General features: G+C 40.8%; 2 protein-coding genes across 2 annotated transcripts; one reads left to right on the forward strand and one right to left on the reverse strand.

Annotated features, from left to right (window-relative positions):
• Window positions 1–1,919: 1,919 nt before the first annotated feature.
• On the forward strand, window positions 1,920–4,029 carry LOC308092148 (endonuclease domain-containing 1 protein-like). The gene is made up of 2 exons (XM_080438001.1): window positions 1,920–2,274; window positions 2,898–4,029. Exons 1-2 carry the CDS (start codon window positions 1,978–1,980, stop codon window positions 3,573–3,575), a joined length of 975 nt encoding a protein of 324 aa, XP_080294127.1. The 5' UTR covers window positions 1,920–1,977; the 3' UTR covers window positions 3,576–4,029.
• Window positions 4,030–6,101: 2,072 nt separating this feature from the next.
• LOC308091441 (pseudouridylate synthase 7 homolog) lies at window positions 6,102–24,460 on the reverse strand. Its single transcript, XM_080437061.1, has 16 exons — window positions 24,375–24,460; window positions 21,860–22,218; window positions 21,497–21,581; window positions 20,999–21,121; window positions 20,470–20,614; window positions 16,900–17,011; window positions 15,677–15,754; window positions 14,873–15,001; window positions 13,950–14,075; window positions 13,616–13,677; window positions 12,783–12,943; window positions 11,852–11,978; window positions 10,752–10,853; window positions 9,283–9,412; window positions 8,361–8,452; window positions 6,102–7,114 (listed from the first exon to the last, which is right to left on the reverse strand). Exons 2-16 carry the CDS (start codon window positions 22,204–22,206, stop codon window positions 6,978–6,980), a joined length of 1,956 nt encoding a protein of 651 aa, XP_080293187.1. The 5' UTR covers window positions 22,207–22,218; window positions 24,375–24,460; the 3' UTR covers window positions 6,102–6,977.
• Window positions 24,461–26,278: the final 1,818 nt, after the last annotated feature.

Raw genomic sequence — 26,278 nt, forward strand, 5'->3', positions numbered from 1 at the left:
AACATTTCAACATTCATTTTCTACTTCTTATCTTAATAGTACAGATAGGAATGGGCACATAGAGGTGGATGCATGCAGCATAGGTCCTGGTAACAGACCACAAATGTTGTGATTAGTTGCTAAGCATCGACTACAGGAGCGCCCCTCAACAGGATACAATGAATGAATGTTGACGGACGTGATCGGTTGTTTAGGCAACTGCTTTTTGATTTAGTGTTTTAGTTGTATAGGGCAATCTCTGTCTCTACCCAGCCACATGGTCAATATAGTGATATGATATACCACTACATTGAAATATATTAAAGTGTTATGGTTCAAATCATTACTGATTGCATATTGGCTGTGTTTGACAATTTATTTGGTATTTTCGTAAGAGACTCAAAGCAAAAATGTACATAGATGTCTCAGATGTCTCATCAAATGAGATGCAAAATCATTCTGTAAACCAGAATGCTTTCTGTGTAAAGCAGTACACAGAAAATATCTTCCCTTGAAATAAAGATGATCAGGGAAGGAGTGTTTGGGAGGATAAAGCATGAAACTGTCTTTAGTGGCACGCACAGACAGACAGACAGACAGACAGACAGACAGACAGACAGACAGACAGACAGACAGACAGACAGACAGACAGACAGACAGACAGACAGACAGACAGACAGACAGACAGATAGCCTTGGATCAAGACCGTCATCGGTCATATATATGACCAGTCTTGTATCACGGATAGATAGATAGATAGATAGATAGATAGATAGATAGATAGATGCCACTGGTCAACAGTCAGGAAGTGTTTGTTTCCAGCAGGGCAGCAGGGGTCAGCCAGTTATCTGTTGTTATAGGAACAGTTTCAGAAACATTCCAGAGTCTTCTTTCACTGGAAAAGCTGGTAAATAGACTCCACCCCCAAACACACAGGCACACACAAACACAGCTTTATTTATAAATGGAAGGCAAGAGAAAGGAGTGGCAAATACAGACTGGCTTGCATTTAAACCAGGGTCTGATTATTGCCGTGGGAAACGGCAGGCCAAGAGGGGTGGTGGGAAGTGGAATTCAAAGCTTCTCCCTTGTCAACTAAAGTCTTTTCTTTCTTGAAACTATAACACTGTGTGATTACAGTTCAAAACAGGCAGTATATCCGACCACTTTGTTTATGTGGCTTAACTACTTAAAGCCATCACTAATGTGCTCTTTTCTTTTTATTTTCCAACAAGCATAAGACACAGATGTCGAACATAAAAATACAAATAAGGTACAATAACCTCCTGTAACACATAAACCCACCCCTCCTCCCACCCCCCGCTTATGCCCTCCCCAGTTGTTATTGATGACTGGCCCAGTAGTTCTTCATCAATAACACAGTCCGTTCCCTTTCCCCCTGTCAAGATAAGAGAGTAGAGGTCACCATATTTTCTCAAAATCTTCAAGCTTCTTTTAAACCAAACCTGTTTCTTTCCAAGTGAACAGTAGGCCTATCAGTCAACCACAGTTAAAACATTTTTTTAACTGCCTTTATTTATAGGACAGTAGACTGACAGGAAATGGGGAGAGAGATGGGAAGTGACACGCAGCAAAGGTCGTCGGGATCGGGACTAGAACCGGTGACTCGCTGTCGCTGGCACTGCTGCTTAGGGTGCCTGGACTGCTACGCCGCGGCCCAGGCCAGTCAACCACAGTCACTTATCATCCCCTTTCCAAGACAAGGATAAACTTATACATTTTCTGTAATAACATACAAGAATTGGTACCTACTTTAAGATCTTTATATTTTTCCAGGGTAGATATTTAAATTACAGCCATATTCCTTCACTAGGGCCTGCTATTCCCACTGGATAGACTGCCCATAATATTAAAATAAATGATAAGACATTTGCATAATGTGCCAGTCAGAGGAGTTAAACCCACACAGGAGGAGACATTGTCCCTGGGATTAAATACACGGTTAAAGAGGATCGTTTCCCCCCAGTTTGCCGTCCAATGTTTTCCAACGGAGGGACTCAAACCCTCACCCGTCTGCTGATCATGGTGATGATGGTGAGAGGAGAAGTTCAGGAAACACTGTCCTCTGATTGTAAAGACTTCCTGTACATGGGCACGCTGCCTCAGGGACTCAATGACGACTCATTGAAGATCATCTGCCAGTATTACAAAGGTAAACCTCGCTTTGTCACCCTGTACGACAGCTGCGACCTCATCCCCATCTACTCTGCGTACACCTTCAAGCGTTCTGATGGCTCCCCAAAGACGGAGGCTCCTTGGATGTATGAACCACAGGTAGGCATCAAGCAGCTGTTGACTTATACTAGTACACTATAATGATGACTCAACCTTTTTAATTTAATTTGGTCCAGAATTCCCGTAGTATACGTTTTTTTAACCGAATCAAACTGGGAACGCATCTGTGTAACCACTTTAACCATTATTTTTATACTTTGGCTATTAAGAAATGGCAGGTCTACAAGCTCATAGCGCGTCACGAGCAAGCTTGTAGATCTACTATTTTTGAAAAATCTTGAAAATGTGTGCAAATCTTTGAATATATTTTAAGTCATATTTGCTTCTGGGGGTCCCTGGAACTAAATATTTTTGAAATGGTCGGTGGCCAAATAAATATAATTTTGGGGGTCCTTGACATGAAAAAGATTGAGAACCTCTGATTATAGCACCATGAGTTTTTCAGAAAACTGTTGATGATTTAGAAGACATTTGTAGAATCCCCAGAAGCAAAGATTTGAGTATAAAAAATAGCTGATCTACAAACTCATGAGCTTGTATATCTGCTATTTTTGAATAGGCAAAGAAATCTAAAATGACACATGCTTCCGCCACCTCTAGATTTAGGCCTACTTTTTGATCGAGTCTCTAGTCTATGTTTCATAGGTGATTTTTCTTACCAGCTCTCCATATCATCTGGTTCAAGAAACATGGAGGTTTTCCCTGTTGGTGACCTTCAGAGACGAATTGAAGAGTCCCAGGCCGTGCTTTTAGACTACTCGGACACCGTGGGCTACGAGCGCGGTCAGCTGAATCCGGACGAGCACCAGAACAACCCCGGTGACAAGGCCGCCACCTTCACCCTGACCAACGTGGTCCCTCAGGACCGAAGGTTCAACATCGGATCGTGGAAGGACCACGAGGACAGGATCCGCAGGCGGCTGAACAACTACTGCCGCGGCGCTGCGTACGTGGTGACCGGAGTGACCACCTCGGGGCGCGCCATCCGCCGGAACAACGTCAAGCGGGTGGTCATACCCACGTTCCTGTGGTCGGCCTACTGCTGCCCCGACTTTGATCGCAACGCGCCGCCCGAGGAGCGCTCCAGGTTCCCGACGTTTGGCTCTCACGGCCTTAATGACAAGGACAACAATCAGGTTCAGGAGATGTCCCTGCAGGACTTGCAATACTTCCTTCAGGAAGTCACATACGTTGGCGGTTCCTTTCAGATCTTCTACAGTAACTGTGTGACCCCACTGACCCCTCAAATGCCACTGAAGACCCTTCAAGACCATGTGGAGGAAACATTCAACATGATCCACAATGAGGTTTTACCACCTAATCCTAAGCCGACCAGATAATCACCACCTGTCCACTGTACTGTGTAGACCGGCGTTTAATTTAGTTTGACTTTTATAGTTTAGTTTTTTGATTACTTTTGACACAGTAATGGTCTTTTTTTTATTATAATAAGTCTTTAAACTGTCACAATAGAAATGTGCAGATACCATGTAGACACTTATACTAGTATGTTGGTTTGTTTACTGTTGAGTGAGAAAATAATGTTGCACATTGATACTATAAAGTCGGCCATCCCATGCACCCATGACCCAAAACTGTATTGCGGACCCCCCACAATCATGGGGTCCGACTCACAGGTTGACAACCACTGCTATAGACCACCTTCGGTGGACAGCCTCCTCCAAGTGGGACCAGAGACGAGGGCGTGGCTGCACGACACTGAGTTGGACATCTGATGACAAATACACAAAAGAAGGTTTTACCTTGATATTATCAATGTCCATATTATACAACTTTCAGGCAGTGGATACAATGTTTCAATCATTAAACTATTCAAAGCTCACTTTTCTGTCCAAGTCTCGGTCGTTATTTACAGCTATATTTATGTGCATTAGTCGTATGTTGAATAGATTGTTGTGATAGATGATTTTGCTTATACATCCAGTGTTCACTTCTGTAGTTGAATACAAACACATGATCTGTGTATGTTATCCCCATTCATCATGTGTGCACACTGCACACAGAGAAACTTTGACTTTTGGGATTTGAAACCTAATATGTATTAACACATTGATTGCCTAGATCGAGTTAACTCGTTTTTACTAGTCTTTAGAACCCATCACTTGATTGCCAAGAACGAGTTAACTCGTTTTTTTTTTTTAAATGTGACCCAAAGACCAAGGAGATATGATTTTTCGAAGATCTAGACTCCCATCCACTTCCTTGTTAACTTAAAACTTAAAAATTCTGTATCTCGGCTCCTGAGTACTTTTTTTTTTTTCAATGAAAAATCTCTGGCAATAAACTGCAAAAAATCTGAAATAATTCTGGCAGTCAATGTGTTAAACAAATTAGCCGTAGCAATTCTGAAGGGCCTTGTGTTGTTCCAAACACCTTCAGCACCTGTTATTATGTGGGCTCTTTGTCATCATTTCAACCCATGCATGGATCGGGTCTCATCTCCCTGTGACAATGAGCTTGTATCCACCGTCTCACTTGCAGAGACTCTGAACAGTCTACAACTCTGTAGTACTTTTGTTCTTAAAAGATAGATAAGCCCAACAGTTTTACATTTTACCACGTGACTTATCAAGTGTAGTGCTATGATGTTCACCAGCAATGCAAAGAGGCCAGATGATGATTTTGTAAATACTCAGTCCAACACAGAGTTGAGTAAGCTATGCATAACTGTAGCTAACGTTTAAACACTTTCAATTCAAGGTAGCAGAAAAGTGAATGAGAATTGTGTTGCTTCCTGCAAATACAAGTAAACACGATGCACATAACCACCAATGTGAGAATATAGATAAACCAAGCCTAAAATAACAAATTTTCAAAGTTTTCAACATTTTCTAGTTATTTCAGTGAGTGACACTGTCATTTTACCCCCCCCTAACATTATTTATATTACACTACGTATATGGACATTCTGGTACAACAAGACATGCATAATTCCTATTATAATTAAAACAATATTCCCAGTCGGAAAATGCTTAATTTAGGCCTTTCATATCCCAGGGTGGAGGAGAGTTACTCATCACATTTAGACAAAAAACACAAGAATGGGGGGGGGGGGCTGTATCCTGCCAGCTGGGCACTAGCTGGGCACTAGATGGCTAGTGCCAGCTTTATAACTGCAACTATCGATTATCTCATTAGTGATTATTCCATCAATTACCTTTACGATTAATTACCCCCCAAAAAATAGAGAAGCAGGCTACGGGAGTATTACTACGATACGTACATTTAAGCCCCATTCATACTTCGGTGCCGTCGTTATGACGAAGCATAATTCAGGCTTTAGCCTCTTCCTTCATCTAACATTCAAAACGATCAAACTATGCAAATATTTGAGAAGCGACCGTGCTTAGTACTGGAATGTAAACGTGCATGTTCTGTTTAATAAAGAGCTGTAGAGACAATCCACTAGCAACGATTACTATCACAACATACTGTAGCGCCATTTAACACTTACTTTAACCCCAAAACAGCACCTTTTCATGCAGAGAATAAGTTTACTTCTATATGGTAAATTAATCAATGTGAAAAAATCGAATAGAATTGTTATAATTGGCTAAATCAATTAGTCTGATAAACCACTTTTATAATTGATTAAAACGCTTAGTTTAATTAACTATTGCACTCCTAGCCAACTCTGACCAGAAACAAGTGCACAAGTGTTAAAGGGCAGACTGATGAGAGTGCAAAAATGGAAAGAACAGTTCTGTTGCTGCCAGGACAGGTTCATCTCAAGGCCACAAGAGAGAGACAATGATTACGTATTTATGATGTTTTACTGAAGGCTGCCTTTTTTAATTATGGTTTATGAAAACACTTACAACAAATAAATCAATAATGATCACATACACGTTTAACATTTTTTATTTGCTCTTGAAGAGTGTTTTCAGTCCAAATAAAAGTACACCTATAAAAACAAAAGTACATTTTTCTGTACAACCACGGCACGTTTTATACCGTGTGTGGCTATTAGTTATACACGTGTGCAAGTTATACATCTTGGAGAAGGGGGACGTCTCCATGGGTGGTCCCTGAGAGCACCGCGAGTCCAATTAAAATGCTTCTTTATGCACAACCTGCCAAAATAATCATCTTATTTGAGAAAACGTCCCGATAAAAAAAAAAACTTCAAACTAAAAATAATGTGACTAAATGGTGCTCCTTTTTTGCGTGAATGGATTATAGCTTCATTCATAACCGGCAGCTCGCCAGGAACACTGCCATGCACACGCACACACAAACACATTACACTTTAGTAGGGATGGGACGATAACTATCGTGATAAAAAACCTCTCACAATAATCGTATCGCAGAGATTTTAATTCATCGTGAAATTGTCCTCAGTACCACTTAAATCCTCTGTACTTCATAAAACGGACCTGTAAAGAACGAATTTGGAACGGTCTTATTTCACTGTACACAAATCGATTCGCGTTGTGAGCTAGTAGATCTGCTATTTTTAGCGTTTCCCCCAGAATAGGGATGCTGGGGATTCAAGTGGTTAACAAAAAGTGGCATTTTGAGTTTTAAGCATATTTAGATTATCGCGATAATATCGTTAATCGCAATTATTGTAATTTTAATAATTAAATTAATGTAATATGGTCCCATCCCTACACTTTACACTCACACAGCATGTATGTATGCATGTTGCCACAGTAGACGGCTGTGCTTTGCAGCTTGTTAACAGCGGTCAGGTCGACGTCGGCTGGGCTTGGGGTGTGTCAGTTCAACCACGTGGTGTTGAGCTGTGTCTGGTTCTTGATGCTGGTGTCCATCTTGAGCACCTCCCTGATGGCCATGGTGGCGTAGGTGGAGGGAGGCAGAGAGAACTCCATCCGCAGGGCTCGATACTTCCCCTCTGATAGGGAGAACAAGGAAGACATGGTGATGATAAAAAGAATTGTTTGCTGATATCCAATTGCACTCTGACTGCCTGGTGCGTTGTCCTAGTCGTCTATAAACATTTATATAAGGAAAGTGTGGCACTCAGAAAAGTCTGTTTACCTAGTTTAATACAGACTTTTCCCGAGTGCCACCCTTTCCTTAAATACATGTTTATGTTTATTGATGATAAAACATGAAAGTTTGCAAAACAAACATATAAAAGTGTTTTTAATCTGCAAGAGTTGACGCTTCGAGCAACATTGCGTTTCCTCAGACTTCTGTTACATACTGCACAGAGAGTCACCGTTGTAAAAACCCATTGTTCCCCAAGTCTGACGAAGAGCATTGAAATGTCACTCTTGCAGATTCAAATTCTAATTTAGTTTAAGGGAGGCATTTCGAGTGCAGATGTTTCAGGTATTTCTTGATTTCTTTTGAGGAGAAAATAAGCTCCAAGGATGCCTCAGGGTTTCCAAATCAAATGCCTCAGCTCTAAAGAACTCCTGCACAGGCTGTTGTGATTTAACAACCCATTGTTGCTTTGTTTAACTACTTAAACCCCTATATACTTGGTTGCACATTAACACATTGACTGCCAATCGCGTAGATCTACGCGAACCTATTTAAAGCCGCCACATGCCAATCGCGTAATCTTTTTTTTTCTTTTTTTTTTAAAAGTTCACATTGCACTTTTTTTCACTTTCGGTACGACACATTTCATTGTAGCACCACCAGAGTCGGAATTATCCGGGATCCGGTTTTGCCGATCCCATCGGCCTCCATTCTAAAGCGGACACTAAAACGCCATTTTCTCGTTTGTAGTTTTTCTCGTCGCTGATCGCTGTTTAACATAAACCGTTGTAACTACAAGATGGCGGCTCCGTTTTTGAAGGGGATTTCACTGGGCGACGCAGTCGGATCGCCACTGTGTTTACAAACAGTTTAATGCTCGATCTAAAAGGGATTTAACAAGTCTGTGGCGACGTGAATAAAACAAAAAAACAACAATAAAACGTTGGCACTGGTGAGTACATTATGAGATTAAACTCTGGCGTGGAATGTGTTAAATAGCAAAAAATGGCAGATCTACAAGCTCACAAGCTTATAGATCTGCTATTTTAGTGGTTAATGAGCTTCTATTTGAGTCCAAATAATAGTGGATAAATGAGAACATGCATCTTCACTTACGAGAGAGACGAAACAAAATGATTGGCACTGACCTTTGTTGTAGACAGGAGCAGGTTTATTGTCTAGTTTCTCTACATCAGTGTGGACCAGGGAGATTTTAGGGTCATCATACTGAATCATCTCCCTAAGACAGGACAAAAACCACAGCTTTATATAATGTGATGAGATGTTCAGATAAGTGATCAGAATTTGATCAGGCTAAAATAGCCAAACAGGACAGTCTTAAATGGTGTTGTTACAGTAAAGTGTTAGGTAATGTTGTTCATGGATACATTTTATTGCATTATAATAAATGTAAATTACAGTAATAGATCATTGTTACCATAATAAGTGTCTCAATTGCAGGATTATGTGTAAAAAAAAAATCAAAATTGGCAAAATAACACATTTTGTAAAGGCTTCAGTGTTACAGATGAGGCCGTGATACTTACTAGGGGTGGAAAATAAAACCGATTCATAAATTAATCGCAATGCTGAAATTTCATCATTTTGCTAATTGCACAGAGGAGCAGCTAGATTTTGGTTGGTTATCAGAATATTGAGAAGCCTTGTTATAAGTCAGCATCATTTTACAAAAAAGGACCGACAGTGACACATCTCTTCCATTTGTTTTTATTATCAATAAAACATAATGGAAGTAAATTAATCGCAATAATCGGAATATAATCGAATCGTAGCACTCTGAATCGGAATAGCCAGGTACCTACCTTTCCACCCCTAATACTTAATAACCCAGGGGTTCCAAACTTTTCCATGCCAAGGATCCCCAAATCTACAAGCTCACAATGTGTTGCGATTCGATTCATTGTGAACTTGTAGCACTGTTATTTTAGAAAATTCTTGAAAATGTTTGACAATGACCCCAAAGAAGGACACCGGGTTGTAAAGTTGTTAAACTGGCACAATAATCTTATGAATGAAATTGGAAAAAACTTGGAAAAGCGGTGTACTAACCAGCTGACATCACTGGGTCTGATGAGGATGCGTCGGTAGGCTCCGGATAAAGAGTAGTCCTTCACTTTGTGTCTCATGTTGTCAATATCCAGCCCGTCTACTGACAGCAGCTCCTTATAGCCTGCACCCACTGCCAGGGGGGAAAAAAACACACATCAGCTTTATTTATCCCATTTAGACCTGGAAAGCCTATATGCTGTTATACCTTTCAATCCGGGAAAGCATCTGTGGCATTTTAGATATCGTTTCTGTCAGGGCAGAAACCTCTGAGCTCCATATTCTAACTTTTTTGTGTCTTTTCGTAAATTAACGCCCTACTTGATCATACTACAGCGTCACACAAAAGTATCAAAAGTAGCAGATCCACAAGCTCAAAACGCTTGTCATAATAGGCCAAAATAGGCAAATGTAAAAAAAACAAAAACAATCTACAAGGTCACAGCTATCTGCTACTTTCCCTAAAAATAGCCAATCTACATGCGCACAGCCATCTGCTTTTTCTTATTTGACATATAACAATGTATATAGCCTTTAAGTGGTTAATAAAACACAATAAAACAGTGAAAATTCAACACAATAGTAGGTAACATGTATTTGCTGACTCCAAAGTACTTTACAGTTACTACACTGAATATTAGGTCCATTAAAATGTTCTCGCTTTTCCTTTATAGATTTTAGTGTCGTTTTCTTCCTTATTGAATTGTGTTTGAGCTGTACAACTCAGTTGTGTGCAATGTAATTTTTCTGTATTGAAAAATGTGGTTTATAGTATCTTTAATACCTCCACCATGTTTGAAGATGACAAACCCTATTGATTGTGATGACCGCATGGCCTTTCCTCTGTTGCAGCCATCAGACCAAACTTTCTATTTTCAAATTATCTCTTGACCCTTTGGTCAGAAACAAAATTCACAGAGCCCATTCATGATCCTAAGAGGAAGAAACCGACTGTTGGGGGACCCCCACAACCTTCCCTCTTGCACAACCTTAATCCCAAACTTATAATAAATAAATGTATCCTAAAACTATTCCTCCTTATGTTCCTTCTTGTTTTTTTGACAGATGCAGTTTTACAGATATGTGTTGGCTACTTTTGTTACTTTGATTTGTGTTTCTTTAACACAAATGTTTAGAATGTTAAATATATAACGTTATTTAGACAGATGCTAGGTCTGATGTTTACCCAGTCTAGTTTTATTTGCACTACATTGTTCTCTTTGCACTCACTACTTGTGCTGACTATTTACCCTGTTTGTTGACGAGGGTCCATGCCAGTTACCCTGATGCTCTGGAAAACAAGTGTCTGCTAAATGCCTCAATTGTAAATTGTCAAGAAAGCCGGGGTGATTTTTAGGCCTTGGCAGAGGTCTCCACTCTCCTACGTGCATTTGTGTTGTTCTGTTATTTCTGTGCCTCACTTATATACATGCAAACAAAAAACCTGTAAATAACACAGACTGCCAGCTTACCATGGTGAGAGGGATAAATGACGTCAAACCCAGGCAGAGGCATCACAACCTCATGGATGGACTGGCTCTCAGCCTCCTCTGCGGATAGTAGATGAGCCGTGCCTTGACAGAAATTTGTGTCAAGTCAAGTACATTTAATTCATAAAGCACATTTAAAAAGGACCAAAGGCCGACCAAAGTGCTGTACATCAAGGTTAAAAACACACAACAAAAAGCATCAAATATATAAACCATAACAGGAAGACAAATAGCTAAGGCAACGAAAAATGTGGGAGCACATAAACAAGTGTCAACAAGTGTTGACAGAAATGTTAGGATGAGTCAGTACTGTAGCATTTCCTTCATGACATCATACAAATTAGCCTGTTATTAGAGCTACTGGGTTTGCACAGTGTTCCTACATATATTGTGCAGCTTATGTTTTTATACAGTGTTCATTTTCGAAGGTGAGCCATTTTGCATGCAATTTTTGGAAGGTTCTTCTTTCATTATTTTATCTGGCTCTACCAGCAGTCAAGGTGCTCAATTAACACTTAACCCATTCCATCCGGAAACGCATCCCTATCATTTTAGATTTCTTTGGCTATTCAAAAATAGCAGATATACCTGCTATTTTTTGAAGAATCTTGAACATTTGTGCAAATCTTAGAAAACATATATTTTTTAAAACATTTTTAACTCAAATCTTTGCTTCTGGGGAGGTCCCTGGAGCAAAACTTTTTCATGTCAAGGACCCCAAAAATGATATGTATTTGTCCGCGACCCCCCCCCCCCCCACCTCAAAATATGTTGTTCCAGGGACCCCCAGAAGCAAAGATTTGAGTTGAAAATGCTCGCTTTCAAAATAATATATATATATAATATATATTCAAAGATTTGCAAACATTTTCACGATACAAGCTCATATGAGCTTGTAGATCTGCTATTTTTTAAATAGCCAAATAAATAAAAAAAAATGACACAGATGCGTTCCCGGTCTCAATGGGTTAAAAGGATTAAGAAATACTTTTTCCCTGGATAAAACGGTTTTCTGACACTGCCATAGGATGAAGTATAAAAACAGGGCTTCCCCAGCCCAGTAAAACCCTTTGAGTACCAACCTCCCTTGAGCACGAGGTCGCCCTCTACAGCCTTCAAGCCAAAGGCCTCAATCCTCCGGCTCACCATGGTGTTCCACATTACACTCTGATAGCTGTGGATGTACATCAGGCGGTTGTTTCGAGGGATCTGGTAGAAGAAAACACATGTCAGCACACCACACAGAACGAACCCTCGCCTTTATATTTAACATATTTCAGGTAACACATGATAATAATAATAATACATTTTACTTATAGTGCTTTTCTAGGTACTCAAAGTCAACAAATAACATACTAATAATTGTATTAAAAAGGGATAGTTCACCCCCAAAATGACTTTTTTTCTATCGATTAGTCACCCCATGGAGACTTGAATTCGTGGATATTTTTTTGTTTTCGTCACATTCCTAAGCCAATAATTTGATGACCGGCAGTGGTTCCGGTAGGAGACACAAAGAGTCTCTTTTGTGTCTCCTTCCGCAACTGCTGCCTACCGGTCCGCTGGTCATCAAATTATTGACTTAAGAATGCGACAAAAACTAATAAATATCCATGAGTTCAAGACTCCATGGGGTGACTGATCGATACATTTTTTGGGTAAAGTATTTCTTTAAAGCAATAAGAGAGTTAGAAGAAAATAGGGGCTACAAAATGGAACTAAAATCGGTTAAAAACTGAATTGTAAAACTAGCGGAAAATCTAGATTAGGTGGGGAAAGCAAGTCTGAAGAGGTGGGTTTTGAGCGTGGTTTTAAAAGAAGAGAGGTTATGGGGCTGCTTTGATGCGAGTTTTAATTGAGTTCCACCGAGTCGGGGCCTAATTAATTATCATCACCCCTGGTTCAGCACTTGTTCCTGGGGATTTCTAAGAGGTAGCGGGATGCTATTGGAGGAGGTCGGAAAAAACGGATCATATATTATCAGCTGGGAGTCATCGGCTATAGAGAACCCACCAGTCCGAAGGCAGTGATAATGTTCTTCTTGCCGTACTTGGACAGACCCCGCAGCAGCTGGCCCTCCACACAGCGCTTCACGGGAAGCTTCCTCAGGGCAGCCTCTGGGTCCTGAGTCTTGGCCCACTCCTCCCTGCATTTCAACATGTAGTGTTTCTCCGCTGCCAGGTGGTAGAGAGGGACAAAGACACTACGATTACCAACAGTGTTGGAAAAAGTACTAAATTATTTTTTACTTAAGTAAAATACTGCAATGTAGACATACAAGTAAAAGTCCGGAATTCAACATTTACTTGAGTAAAAGTACAAAAGTATTGGTATCAAAATGTACTTAAAGTACAAAAGTAAAAGTACTCGTTATGCAGAATTTCATTTCATTTCACAAGTTTTTAATAAATGTGTAATATGTATAAAAAATCTTTTGAAAATATGCGACGCATTGTGAGCTTGTAGATCGTCTATTTTCAAATGGCCGAAATGTATTTAGGGCTGAAGTGGTTGATGTATGTTTTGTAATAATAATCAAAATCTATAAGTAACTAGTAACTAAATGTTTTCAAATAATTGTAGTGGAGCAAAAGTACAATATTTGCCTCTGAGATGTAGTGGAGTAGAAGTTAAAGTATTGAAAATTGGAAATACTCCAGTAAAGTAAAAGTACCTAAACGTTTTACTTAAGTACAGTACTTAAGTAAATGTACTTAGTTACTTTACATCACTGATTACCAATGGCACAATTCATTCATGTTACACCTGCCATGCAACCTTAACCTTCACTCCAAACTCAAAAGGAAAAGCTGTAGCAGGAGGTGTAAGAAAGGTTTTTGGGTTACCTCCAGGACGAGGCTTCAGAATCAGGTCCACAACCTCTTTCCAGTCATTCTTCAGGATGGCTCTGGCTCAGGTGATAAAACAGACATCATGTCAGTTTGCTTTCTCATGTAATGCGGCATTCAGCATAATCACGCTCTTATCCAGAACGATATACTGTACAAAGTATAAGGCTGGAGGTAATTGAGGTGTTTATGCCTACATAAACAGACAATTATCGTCCGTTTGGCTATCTGACCAGAACTCTTAACTTTTAGTGTGAAATTGATACTGTATGCATCTCTAATCTAAAACGTCGACAAGCAGGAGGTGCAGCATGCAAGGCCACAGCCTTACCTGCCAACATGGTACGTGGGCACCGCCGTGGTGCCAAAGCGCTGCATGCCATAGTAATTGATGAAGCCAGTCGCCTTGAGTGAAGTCATGGCCTGCTCAACCTGCTCATCTGTTCCTGAGATGTTCCTGAAATGGAAACATGAGCAATAAGGAGAAGAGAAGTTGGTGTCTAATGGCACCACCCCACGTCACCCGCACAGTACGGTACAGAATGACATGACACGGTTTCAATACCCATCCCTATAGGACCAAGCAGTCTGGAGACAACCAGTAGGGGTCAGCAGTGACAAGGTAACACCAAGTGTGTGGAGAAACAAGACCAGGAGACCTGGTTCTGCCAGACCCAGAATGTGTCCATGTTGGGGCGGCCATAGCTGAGTGGTTAGTGAGCCGGCCTAGGGAGCCAGAGGCCCTGGTTGCCCTAGGGACGATTCCAGGCCACGCCAGCATATGTGTCGATGAAATGAAATTTGTCCCTGAGCAAGACTCTTAACCCCTAATTGCTCACAGGCCCTCATTGGAAACAAGCCCGCAAGGACTTTCATGAACGTCCTGTTAAAAGGAATTATCCTTATCCATATATGGTCAAAAAAGGGACAAGATGGACATACTCTTATGCCGATGTATGGACGAAATGGGTCAAAGCCTCATGTAGGCCGACCCCTTGGGTCTGGCAATAATATAGGGTTTAAATGGTTAAGCAGAAAACATATAGAGCTGTGGGAACATGAACAATGACACCTATTTTCTTAATGCTCCTAGGCTAGAGGATGCAAGCATTAACAGCAGTATGGTATTTGTGCAACACTGACATTATGTATCCATATCACAACCTTTTAAGAGATGTTTATCCACCACCCAGTGAGAACACGTTCCATTTCTGGCAACTTTGTTGAGAGATATGACCCTCCAAACCTACTGACCTGAGGACCACAGTGAAATGGTTACCCTGCAGCTCTCCCAGCTTCAGGGGGTGGTTTTTATAACAGAAGTTTCCCAGCTTGAAGTTCATGAGGCACTTGTTGAGGTGACACAATCGTTCTGCTGTGATCCTGGGGAAGAGAATGGCAAAGGTCTTTAACTCTTTCAGTGCCAAGAGTATTTTCATAAAGTACTCCCCCAGTGCCAGCAATTTGCGTTTTTTTTTAATCTTTTAATTTTGTAATTTTTCATTCAAATAAATGATCTGATTGGGTTTTTAAACCCATAATACAGTTCTACCAGTAGAGAGCAACAAATCGACACATTGATGATCTCGCTGGCTCACTCGCCCCCTCCCAAACAGGCTCATAACCGGATGTTGACATTTTTGACAATCGTTGATCGGGCTAAATTACGATGTGATACACGACTACGATGACTGATCGTCACCCAGACCAAAGAGAGTAGACGTGGACCTCTCAGTTTGTTTTTTATACCGTGTGAAAAACCGTGACTTTCCCTATTCTGGCCGAAAATGATCGCGGGAAAAAAATGAGAACCGGAAACGGAATCTGCGTCATGAAACCGGAACCCAATGAGTCTGAAGGAGTCAGGAAGCGAAAGTGATCATGAAAAATAACCAGCATAGCGCGACCACAGTCAAAAGTAAAAACTCGGAATCAGTATACTGTAGCATCAGGTAGTATCAGGTAGCAACTAGCCAAACAAATGAAAGGAAGGCTAATAGGATAATCGGGCCGATTTGTGGTCCTTGCGGTACAAAAATAATAAAAACAAACACTCACTTGTGGACTGCAATCTCCTGTACAGTGATGGCTCTCTTGTCCTTAGTCCCCATGTAAGAAAACACCGTGGGAGCCATCCTGCAGCAAGAAACATCCATATTCAGTACACATGAAGGCCATACAGTGAAAACAAAATGAATGGTGAATGGTTCATTTATATAGCGCCTTTATCCAAAGCACACTACAAATCACCCAGTATCTAAGTATCTTGCTCAAGGACACTTCCGACACTAACCCAGGGGGAGCCGGGGATCGAACTCTTACATTATACATAACATTACAATATTGCACTAAGTTGCCTAGTGTCTCATTCAATTGTCACCTGCCATCTCAGAATACATATTGTCGCTGTCAGGCAGAAACCTTGTATCTCCATATTTCAACTTTTTAAAAAGTTTTGCTTTGCAAATGAATGCCGCAAGAGTTTCGTGCAAAAATAGCTGGAATCTGGTCAAGTGCGTCTGTGGGTTTCTATAAATATTCAACCAATGAAAAGTATTAACAAGAACTTGTGTCTAAATAATAACTACATTGGATCCATTCAAATGCAGGTAATTTATTCCAGAACCAAGAGTTCCACCACACAGTTTGGATATCGTCTCTGTCTGGTGGAAACCTCATTATGTCCAAAACTGTTACTTTTCAGGGTTCAAATTCAGAAGTATAAAAAATAGCAGATCGACAAGCTCAAAACGCGTTGCTCGGCGCCGCATTTCGAGCTTGTAGATCTGCCATTTTTGATATTTTGGTGTGACGCTGTAGTATGATCAAGTAGGGCATCAATTCACAAAAAAACATAAAAACACAAAAAATATGGAGATAAGAGGTTTCTGCCTGACAGCAACGATATGCCCCTTTGCCATACAATTTCACCATCAGTGAACTAGACCATACCCGTCGGGGGATATGAGCACCCACGCTTGTTTCACGGATGTGGCAACACCGGCGCTTGTTTCACGCACATGATTTGGCAACCCGGGAGCCAGCAAACACAAAAGCGCTAATAAACAGCTGACATTTGGGGAAAGCGAAAAACGGTCCTCGGTGTTCAGTGCGTGCACATGGTAATGGTCAATGGCTGTGTGCAAATGCAGATCAATTGCTTCAGCCACTGAGGAGAACCGGGCAGAAGAGTTTGTGGGGCACGCACAGACAGACACACAGACGCACACACAGAGTCACAGAGCTTTGTAGAATTATAGGATGATGATGAGTGTCTAGACCTGAGGAATTTGGAGAGGACGTTGATGGCCTCCATGGTGTCCTTGTTCTCCTTGTACAGCACAAAGTGACAGAAATTGCCACGGCTCTTAGGCCACGAGTGCTTCCTGGGAGCTTTAATGGAAAAAGAAAAAAAAAGGAGAAAAGGAAAGAAAGTTGAAACATAGAAATAAAAGCAAGATAATCAATACATAATACCATCATCTCAGCACCTAGCATACTCTTTTCAGGAGCATTGAAAGACTTTGTGACTTTAACCCTGTACTGCATAGTCTTGATTTGCAATACAATTGAACCCATTCAGACCGGGAAAGCATCCGACTGTCATTTTTAGATTTCTTTGGCTATTCAAAAATAGCAGATCTACAAGCTCTGTGCTTGATTTGTGGAAATCTTTTTATATATATATTTTCAAGCGAACATTTGTAACTCAAATCTTTGCTTCTGGGGATCCCTGGAACAACATATTTTACAAATGTTTAAAAAAATATATATTCAAAGATGTGCACACATTTTCACAATGTTTTTAAAAAAATAGCAGATCTACAAGCTCATAGCGCCGCGCCGAGTGCCGCGCTATGAGCTTGTAGATCTGCCATTTCTTTTATAGCCAAAGAAATCTTAAAATGACACAGACGCGTTCCCGGATTGAATGGGTTAATCAATGCCAGAATGGAAATAAACCCAACTCTACACTGTCATTAATTACAGCACCGTACATATTTCAACTATCTCAGATTAGCCATGTTTATAATCCAATCTCCCCCTGTGCTGTGTGCCGTGGACTATACATTCTTACCTGTTGGTGTTCTCAACTCTGTCCACCCAAAGTAGAGCAAAAGGAGGATAGAACAATGTTACTGAAGATAAAGGTGTTTATGGATTGATGGACAAGCTGGCGATGGGTGGGGGGGGGGGGTGTTCTACCATCTTCATGCAAAAGGCCAGGGCAATGGTCTCTGTTGTGTTAACCACATGAACCCCTACGTCCCAATTCACCTGTTTTCCACTTCCTGTCGATTTCATTGGATATCATTGGTCATCTGACCAGTTTCATTGGATTTCATTGGATCAAATCGACAGGAAGTGGAAAACACAGCCTAGGAAACAGGTGGATACTGGGCAGTGGGCATGTCATAATAGGTGAACGTTCAGCAAAAAATAAAGCAAGTGTTTTAGTGGTTGTGCAGCAAGGGTGCCTGGTGGATGTGACAACGACCCATCATTACAGACAGTCTGAGCAAATATTTTATTACACGGTTTGGTTGAATGCTAGATTCTGATTGCAAGCACTGCATTCTGTTATATCTAAATAGTAGACCGATGCTCTGCCTCCGTTTACGCTGCAATGGATGGAAACGTTACTTGTAACCAAGTTCCATCCGTAGAATCTAACACACGTTTTACGGCGTGGCTCTGATTTATTGAGCAAACTCTGCCACTAGGCTAACGTAGAACCACAACAATGTTTTTCATGTGTTCTATACATTTTATCTTAACTTATATTTATCACTTATAATGGAAGTAAAACTTACAAACCACTTATAATGGAAATCAAAAGGGGTTCGGTTTGTCCAAATTTGGACAATTATAACTGTTTGACTGTTTACCATAACAAGTTAGCCTCTTTCAGAGCCAAGTACTTCATCTTACAAACGTATAAGAGGAAGTGAAAGGTGGTCAAAAAGGGATGAAACATTCCCCCAGATATGGTCAATAGATAAGTACGTCATAGATGACTGGTGTCATCATAGACTGGCCACATGAAGTTAAGACCTGCATCATTCATGAAGTAAGTGTACTTGGGAAACAATGGACACGATGAAACTTCTGCACATAGTATGTCGCAGGGACTCAACCCCAATCCAAACCCTGATGCTGAGTGCCAAGCAGGCATTGGGTACCATTTTTATAGTCTTTAGTATGACTCAGCCAGTCCCGTCTCAGGGCGGACACTCGAACCATGATTCATAAGCCATTCCGTTATTATTAGGCCCCAACTGACATCACTTCTTTGTTATATTTTGTGTCAAATTATTGATTTTCTTTAATTGGTAGCCATGTAATAAGCGGAATGATAAGCCATTCATTATTGCAAAAATAAACCTCTTCTGGGTGATTCAAGACCTGTCACCTTGTATCACCCTGCCAGGGTTTATTTATTGTATCCCAGATGCAGTGACCCAATGCTGAATAGAAGTAATGCTTGATTTGATTTATACTTGGAAGTGCATCCGAATATTGCCGATCTACAAGCTCACAATGCATTGATTGCACTGTGATGCGTTGTGAGCTTGTAGATCTGCTATTTTCAGTGCCAACCCAAGTATAAATCAGGCTTAATGCCAGTGAGGACCAAAGCACATTACGGGATGTATCCCGTAATGTGACCATTACGTAATTTACCATCGTAATTTACCATCATTGTATACAATGATGGTAAACATATCACTAAAATATATCCAAATTCCTCCTGTAGTTAAGGCACTTAAGGTTGAGATCCAAGATGTTTTTTTTAATATCTTGTAGTTAGCAACATGCAGGTGTTTGGCCATGCACATGCACCCACACATGCAAAGGTATGCCCTCTCCCTATGTCCCCCCACCATAGCCACATGCAATGAGGCAGTTGACCAACCAAGATAATTGGGGCATGCAACAAAATCCCTTGTGTAATCAAGCCATTACTTGGGAGTTGAGCAGCATTACCAATCCTTGCATTCGTCAGGGAAAGAACATTAGCGGAATTTCTTCCAGGTCCTTCCCCCACTTTATCCCGAACGTAGTCATTGCCAAATTCCCCCATGTGTACTCTGCGACCTGTCACTGCCAACCCTTTTGGATGGTGGCGACAACCACCTGCTTCCTCCGATACACATAAAGTCACAAGAAGCTTCTTTTCCCCTGTCAGAGAGGAGTTTCACTCCCCAGATCCCCTCTTCGCTGAACAGACACCCTAATCAACGACCAATCAGCAGGGATTCGGCAAGGAAACTAGGTTCCCACGATCAAACATCAGCAATTACTTTCAACCCGGTCCACAGCTGGGAATTTAACCCGGGTGCGGTGGTGGTGGAGTGTTTTCCCTCTACACCACCCGGATGCCCCCGTCTAGGCATATCTAACCCTCAGTTACCATGCCCCATAGCTCAATAACTTTAACACTCAAACCCTAATGTTCCTATTCTGGGCATGTCATAAATAGGCAAACATTCGGCGAAAATAGCTGATCTACAAGCTCACAACACATCGAAACACGACGTGTTAGCTTGTAGATTGGCTATCATAGGCAAAGAGAGTTGGTGTAGAGGGAAAAAAAGAAGGGGGCCAAAAAAGACCCTGGGCGAACCCGTTGAACAAATTATATAGGGCTAAGTGCTTAACAACTAATTGCAGTGTTCAGGTACAAATCAGACTACAAATTACACAGTGCAGTCTGCTATTGCACTGTACTAAAACATTAAAAACATCAGGTCCAATGGGGCAGATTTGTAAAGACTAACAGAAGACCTTGAAGACCAGAAAACCATCAGAACAATGATACGGTCTCGGGTCACTTCTCCAAAAATTACCTGCTAAAGCCTTCTTGCCGGCAGCATGGTAGGCCACTATGAACTTGCGACCTTCCCTCTCCTCCGTCTTTGTCTCCAGGCCAGGGTACTGGGTCTTGATGGCTTTGTGGACGAGCGTTCGCTTCTCCTTTGTATCATCGACTACCTACAAACATTGCACTTGAGATCAACTTCTCTTCAACAGCCAATGGTTGGTACTGTATGTGGCTGACGAGCTTTCAAGTTGGATTAAAATGGTACACACATGCCGTTACATTAAGAGTAAAACCTGGCCATTTGTCTTCTGCATTAATAACCATGTGCTCTTGAACATGTTCTCGACTTGTTGATTAGTTATGGGAGCCCCTACTGTATGTGTGTATATAAAATTGTTCCAAGTGATAAATAAAGCTATGCGCTGTGTCTGAAGGAAGCCGAACAAAAATAAGTTTGACTCATATGATGTCACACTAAAAAAAAAGCACAACCTTGAACCTTGCAATACAAGACCTTTAGGCACATGGGAAACTAAGAAGAAAAGGAGTCTGACCTCTATAGAGACATCGCCCTCTTTGTTCTTGAAGAGCTGCAGCTCTCCAAGCTGTGTTTTCTGCTCCTCGGTCAGGACCTCCGTCTCCTCTGTGGGCTGCTGCTGCTCAGGCTCTGGAACGTCCTAAAAACCCAGCAGCACAGAGCGGTTCAATATAACTGAACATCTGGGCCCAGTTGCTCAATGCATTGCAGACACTAGATGATTGTAACATCATGGTATCAGCACAGACATAAGACGTAATGGATCATTTCTGACATTGGGACCCGATTGTCCTTGAAGGTATGCGTCACCTATTTTAATCCATGATATTAAAATTCCGATATTGCCCTTTGTCCTCAAGTAGAAGTAAGTTTTTTTGACTCAAGTTGAAATTGGATTGAGCTTTCATTTTTAATTGAGTGATATTTGGAGCATCAATAATTTGACCATCACTGTAAATACTGTGACAAAGACATGAATGACAATATTCTAAAAAAGTATGTTATGTTATCTCACCTCAGCCTCTGGAGGGATAGAGAGGTCATCTAAGCAGGACATCTTGCCTTCCTTGCTGATCTCGTGCACAACAAAATCTGAGTACCTGAACACAAAGCCACACGACCACCGATGTATCAAAGTATTTGAGAGATCTACCGATACCAGTTTTTACTTCCCAATAACCGATTCCCATAACTTGTGTATCGGTCGATACAATTACATGGTATAGGAATGGCATAGACTGGCATACTCGCCGATACCAGCATTTTAGGCAGTATCGGCAGATTTTCCGATACTGGTATCGGTACAACTCTAGCATAGACCATAGTATAGACCAGACTCAGAAACAAACCACTCTTTGTTAGCATCGGGGGCACTAACCTCTCCTTCAGGATACCAGAGAACCCCTTGTGTTCACTGACAAACTTCAGAATCCCCACATCCAGCTCTGTGAGGCCGTGCTTCATCATGTCCGCAAAGGTCTCTCCGTCTGTCTCCCTAGCACCACCACCAGTTCCTTCACCTCCATCTTCTTCTTCTTCTTCTGGCTCTTCCTCCTCCTCCTCCTCCTTCTTCACGGCAGCTCCGTTCTTCTGGTCAGCCTGAACTCGGGGTCTCTTCTTGGAGGACGGATCCGTCTCCTCGTCTCCTGAGCAGCATCTCTTCTCTCCGACTGGTGCTGCTGCTGCTGCTGAGGGGACCACCAGCATGGGCTCTGGTTCCGCCATATATGGACCGACCTAGAAGAACAGAGGAGATTACAATGACAGTTTAGCACATTGGTTCTCAAAGTGGGGTCCGGGGACCCCCAGGGGTCCTTGGGGGGGTTACAAGGGGGTCCCCAGCAAAATGTGTCAATATAGCATCACAATCATTTTAACCGCTTTAACCTTTGATACTTTGGCTATTCAAAAATAGCAGATATACAAGCTATGAGCTTGTAGATCTGCTATTTTTTAAAGATCTTGAAAGTTTGTGCAAACCTTAAAGCGAACATTTGTAACTCAAAACTTTGCTTTGTGCAAACCCTAAAGCGAACATTTGTAACTCAAAACTTTGCTTTGTGCAAACCCTAAAGCGAACATTTGTAACTCAAAACTTTGTTTCTGGGGGTCCCTGGAACAAAATATTTGAGATGGGAATCCGCGGCCAAATACATATCATTTTGGGGGTCCTTGACATGAAAAGGTTTGAGAACCACTGGTTTAGCAGATAGCAGACGCTCTTATCCAGAGCGACATACAATAAGCAAGGAGGTAATAATCACATACATCAACTGTGATTAGGTAATTACAGCATAATCATCATAGCATGCCAATCATAGCATCAGTGGTGGAAAGTACATTTACTCAAGGACTACTGTACTTATAAATACAATTTTTAGGTATTTTTACTTTACTGGAGTATTTCCAGTTTTCAGTACTTTTACTTCAACTCCACTACATCTCAGAGGCAAATATTGTACTTTTACTCCACTACAATTGTTTGAAAACTTTAGTTAGGTACTTTGCAGATATAAATTGTTATATTATAAAACATACATTAACCCCTTTAGCCCTATTTTATACATAGGCTATTTGAAAAATAGCAGATCTGCTATTTTCAAACATTTTAGTACTTTTACTTTTGATACTTTATATATAACTTTATATTTTGATGCCAATACTTTTGTACTTTTACTCAAGCAACATTTTGAGCACAGGCATTTTACTTGTAACAGAGTATTTTTATATTGTGATATTGCTACTTTTACTTAAGTAAAATATCTGAGTACTTTTTCCACCACTACATAGTTGTGGTGGAAAAAGCTATTTATCTGCTATTTATGCTATGTACATACATAGCATAAATAGCAGAGGAGGAAGCAAGGCACCCACTACACTGCACAGTAAAATCCAAGTTTACAAAATGGAAGCAAATGGACCTACATGGTTTTACACTGTAATACTGACATTAACAAGGATTTACATTTCATTGATTGATGAAGCGTGTTAAATAATGATGACTTAACCCAGGGGTGCAGATCAGTGAGGTATTAGCAGCAGCTTGTGTGTTTGTTTGGGAAACACAGATTTCAAGAGGGAAACGCCAAGACGTTTTGGTGGCTAAACAGAACTTGGTACAACAAGTAAATGTATAGTTAAGTAACTTAATCCTTACTGACAATCTAGCGAGTTTCTAACAGAGTCAACGACAACAACAACACGGGCCGAGCTGAGCAGTGCTAGCCCATGTAGCCATGGATCCAAGACGACCGTGTGTCATGAATGAACTTCAAAATAGAGTTTGCACTTTCTCCCCTTTTTTATGTAGTACAGCTACATAAACGTTCAGATGTCAAATATAAAGTGCTTACCCTGTGGCCATGGATGTTACAATTATGTACGGGCCCTCAGAGGTACCCGTATCTTCCGTATTGTTCAATAAAAATCATTTTAATCCGATTGGTGGCCATTTCTTTTTTTCATTTCGGTTATAATGCATCAGAGTGCGATACACCTCCCAACCGATAGGGTCGCGTGGTTGAAAACATATGGAGGAAATACGGAGAAAATGGCCACCGATCGGATTATAATGTTTTTCTATTGAACAATACGGAATATACGGGTACTTCTGAGGACCCGTACAGAATACTAACATCCGTGGCCATGGGGTAAGCACTTAATATTTTAAATCTGAACGTTTATGTAGATGTACGGGCCAAAAGGGGAGAAAGTGCAAACACTATTTTGAAGATCATTCATGACTATGTATCAGGGCTATTGAGCTGCTAGTCCATGCCGCTGTGGCTGGACACTAAAACTGTATAATGTGTATATATAAGCATCATGCAGTTACACGTGTTAACAGTGTGAGGTAAACCTGCTGTTTCTCACCAGCGCCGATTAAACGTTACCTGTTTATTTGTGCTGAGATCCAGAGAGATGTGGAGGAGGAAGATCACGGTCCAACTTTCAGTCACACACGTGTGTGTGTGTGTGTGTGTGTTGTTTTCTCTTCTTTGGGCTTGGTAAACCAGCTTGGAGGTGCATTACCGCCACCAACTGGACTGGAGTGGAAGGGGTCTTCAACGTTTTTCAGGCCACGATTAAGCAGGGACCCCCTCTACATATTGTCAGTGGTGGAAAAAGTACTCAAATTCCATACTTAAGTAAAAGTACCAATACTGCAATATAAAAATACTCTGTTACAAGTAAAAGTCCAGAATAAAAAACTTACTTGAGTAAAAGTACAAAAGTATTGGCATCAAAATGTACTTAAAGTACCAAAAGTAAAAGTACTAAATATTTGAAAATAGCCGATCTACAAGCTCACAACGCGTCGCGATGCGACGCGTTGTGAGCTTGTAGATCTGCTATTTTCAAATAGCCTAGGTTTAAAATAGGTTTAAAGTGGTTAATGTGTGTTTCATTATATCATAATTTATATCTGAAAAGTAACTAGTAACTAAAGTTTTCAAGTAATTGTAGTGGAGTAAAAGTACAATATTTGCCTCTGAGATGTAGCGGAGTAGAAGTAAAAGTATTGGAAATTGGAAATACTCAAGTAAAGTACAAATACCTCAAAATTGTACTTAAGTACAGTACTTAAGTAAATGTACTTAGTTACTTTCCACCACTGCATATTGTATATAACATCGTTTTGCAGATTAATCTTTTTCATAGATTTCATTGATGGCTTCATAGATTTGTTTGACAGCACTATCATCACTGTCATATTGGATTCATGTTAATGGGTATTTTCAGACATGTAACCGCTTAAACCCTCAATACTTAGTTAACTTACTTGACCTTTCACTCTGTACTTTGTCTGCTCCTTTCCCCCCTCTACAGTGTAGAGGGGAAAATAGCCGATAGCCGGAAATAGCCGATCTACAAGCTCAAAACGTGAGGCGTTGTTGTGAGCTTGTAGATCGGCTATTTTTGGCTACAGTTCTCCTCAGAATAGGGATGCAAGGGTTCAAGTGGTTAATGTAAACAAATTATCCTATCACACAAAGATTTGGCAGCCCCTCTGTAGCAACTCTGAGCCTGAGGCCTAGGGGTCCAGGACCCCCTGTTGAAGACCCATGGTCTATGGATTATGCAGAAAACGAATTAACTGAATAAATACAAGATTTTAATTAGATTTATTTTATTTTATAAACGTATAATGTGGTAGACAGTACATCCTTCCTAAAACCTTAAAGCGAACATTTGTAACTCAAAACTTTGCTTTGTGCAAACCCTAAAGCGAACATTTGTAACTCAAAACTTTGCTTTGTGCAAACCCTAAAGCGAACATTTGTAACTCAAAACTTTGTTTCTGGGGGTCCCTGGAACAAAATATTTGAGATGGGAATCCGCGGCCAAATACATATCATTTTGGGGGTCCTTGACATGAAAAGGTTTGAGAACCACTGGTTTAGCAGATAGCAGACGCTCTTATCCAGAGCGACATACAATAAGCAAGGAGGTAATAATCACATACATCAACTGTGATTAGGTTAGAATAGGGATGCAAGGGTTCAAGTGGTTAATGTAAACAAATTATCCTATCACACAAAGATTTGGCGGCCCCTCTGTAGCAACTCTGAGCCTGAGGCCTAAACGTATAATGTGGTAGACAGTACATCCTTCCTAAAACCTGATTCATAGTTGTGCACTTGTGTCTCGCACCAAAAATAGCCGATCTACAAGCTGACAACGCGTCACGCTGTGAGCTTGTAGATTTAAACTTGAACTTTATATTGACTATTTAAAGTTCAAGTTATTGTTGTTGTTGTTGTCTGTATTTAACGCCCGGGATACGAGAAATACA

The sequence above is a fragment of the Gymnoscopelus braueri genome, assembly GCF_963280865.1.
Source record: "Gymnoscopelus braueri genome assembly, chromosome: 9".
Classification (NCBI taxonomy): Eukaryota; Metazoa; Chordata; class Actinopteri; order Myctophiformes; family Myctophidae; genus Gymnoscopelus; species Gymnoscopelus braueri.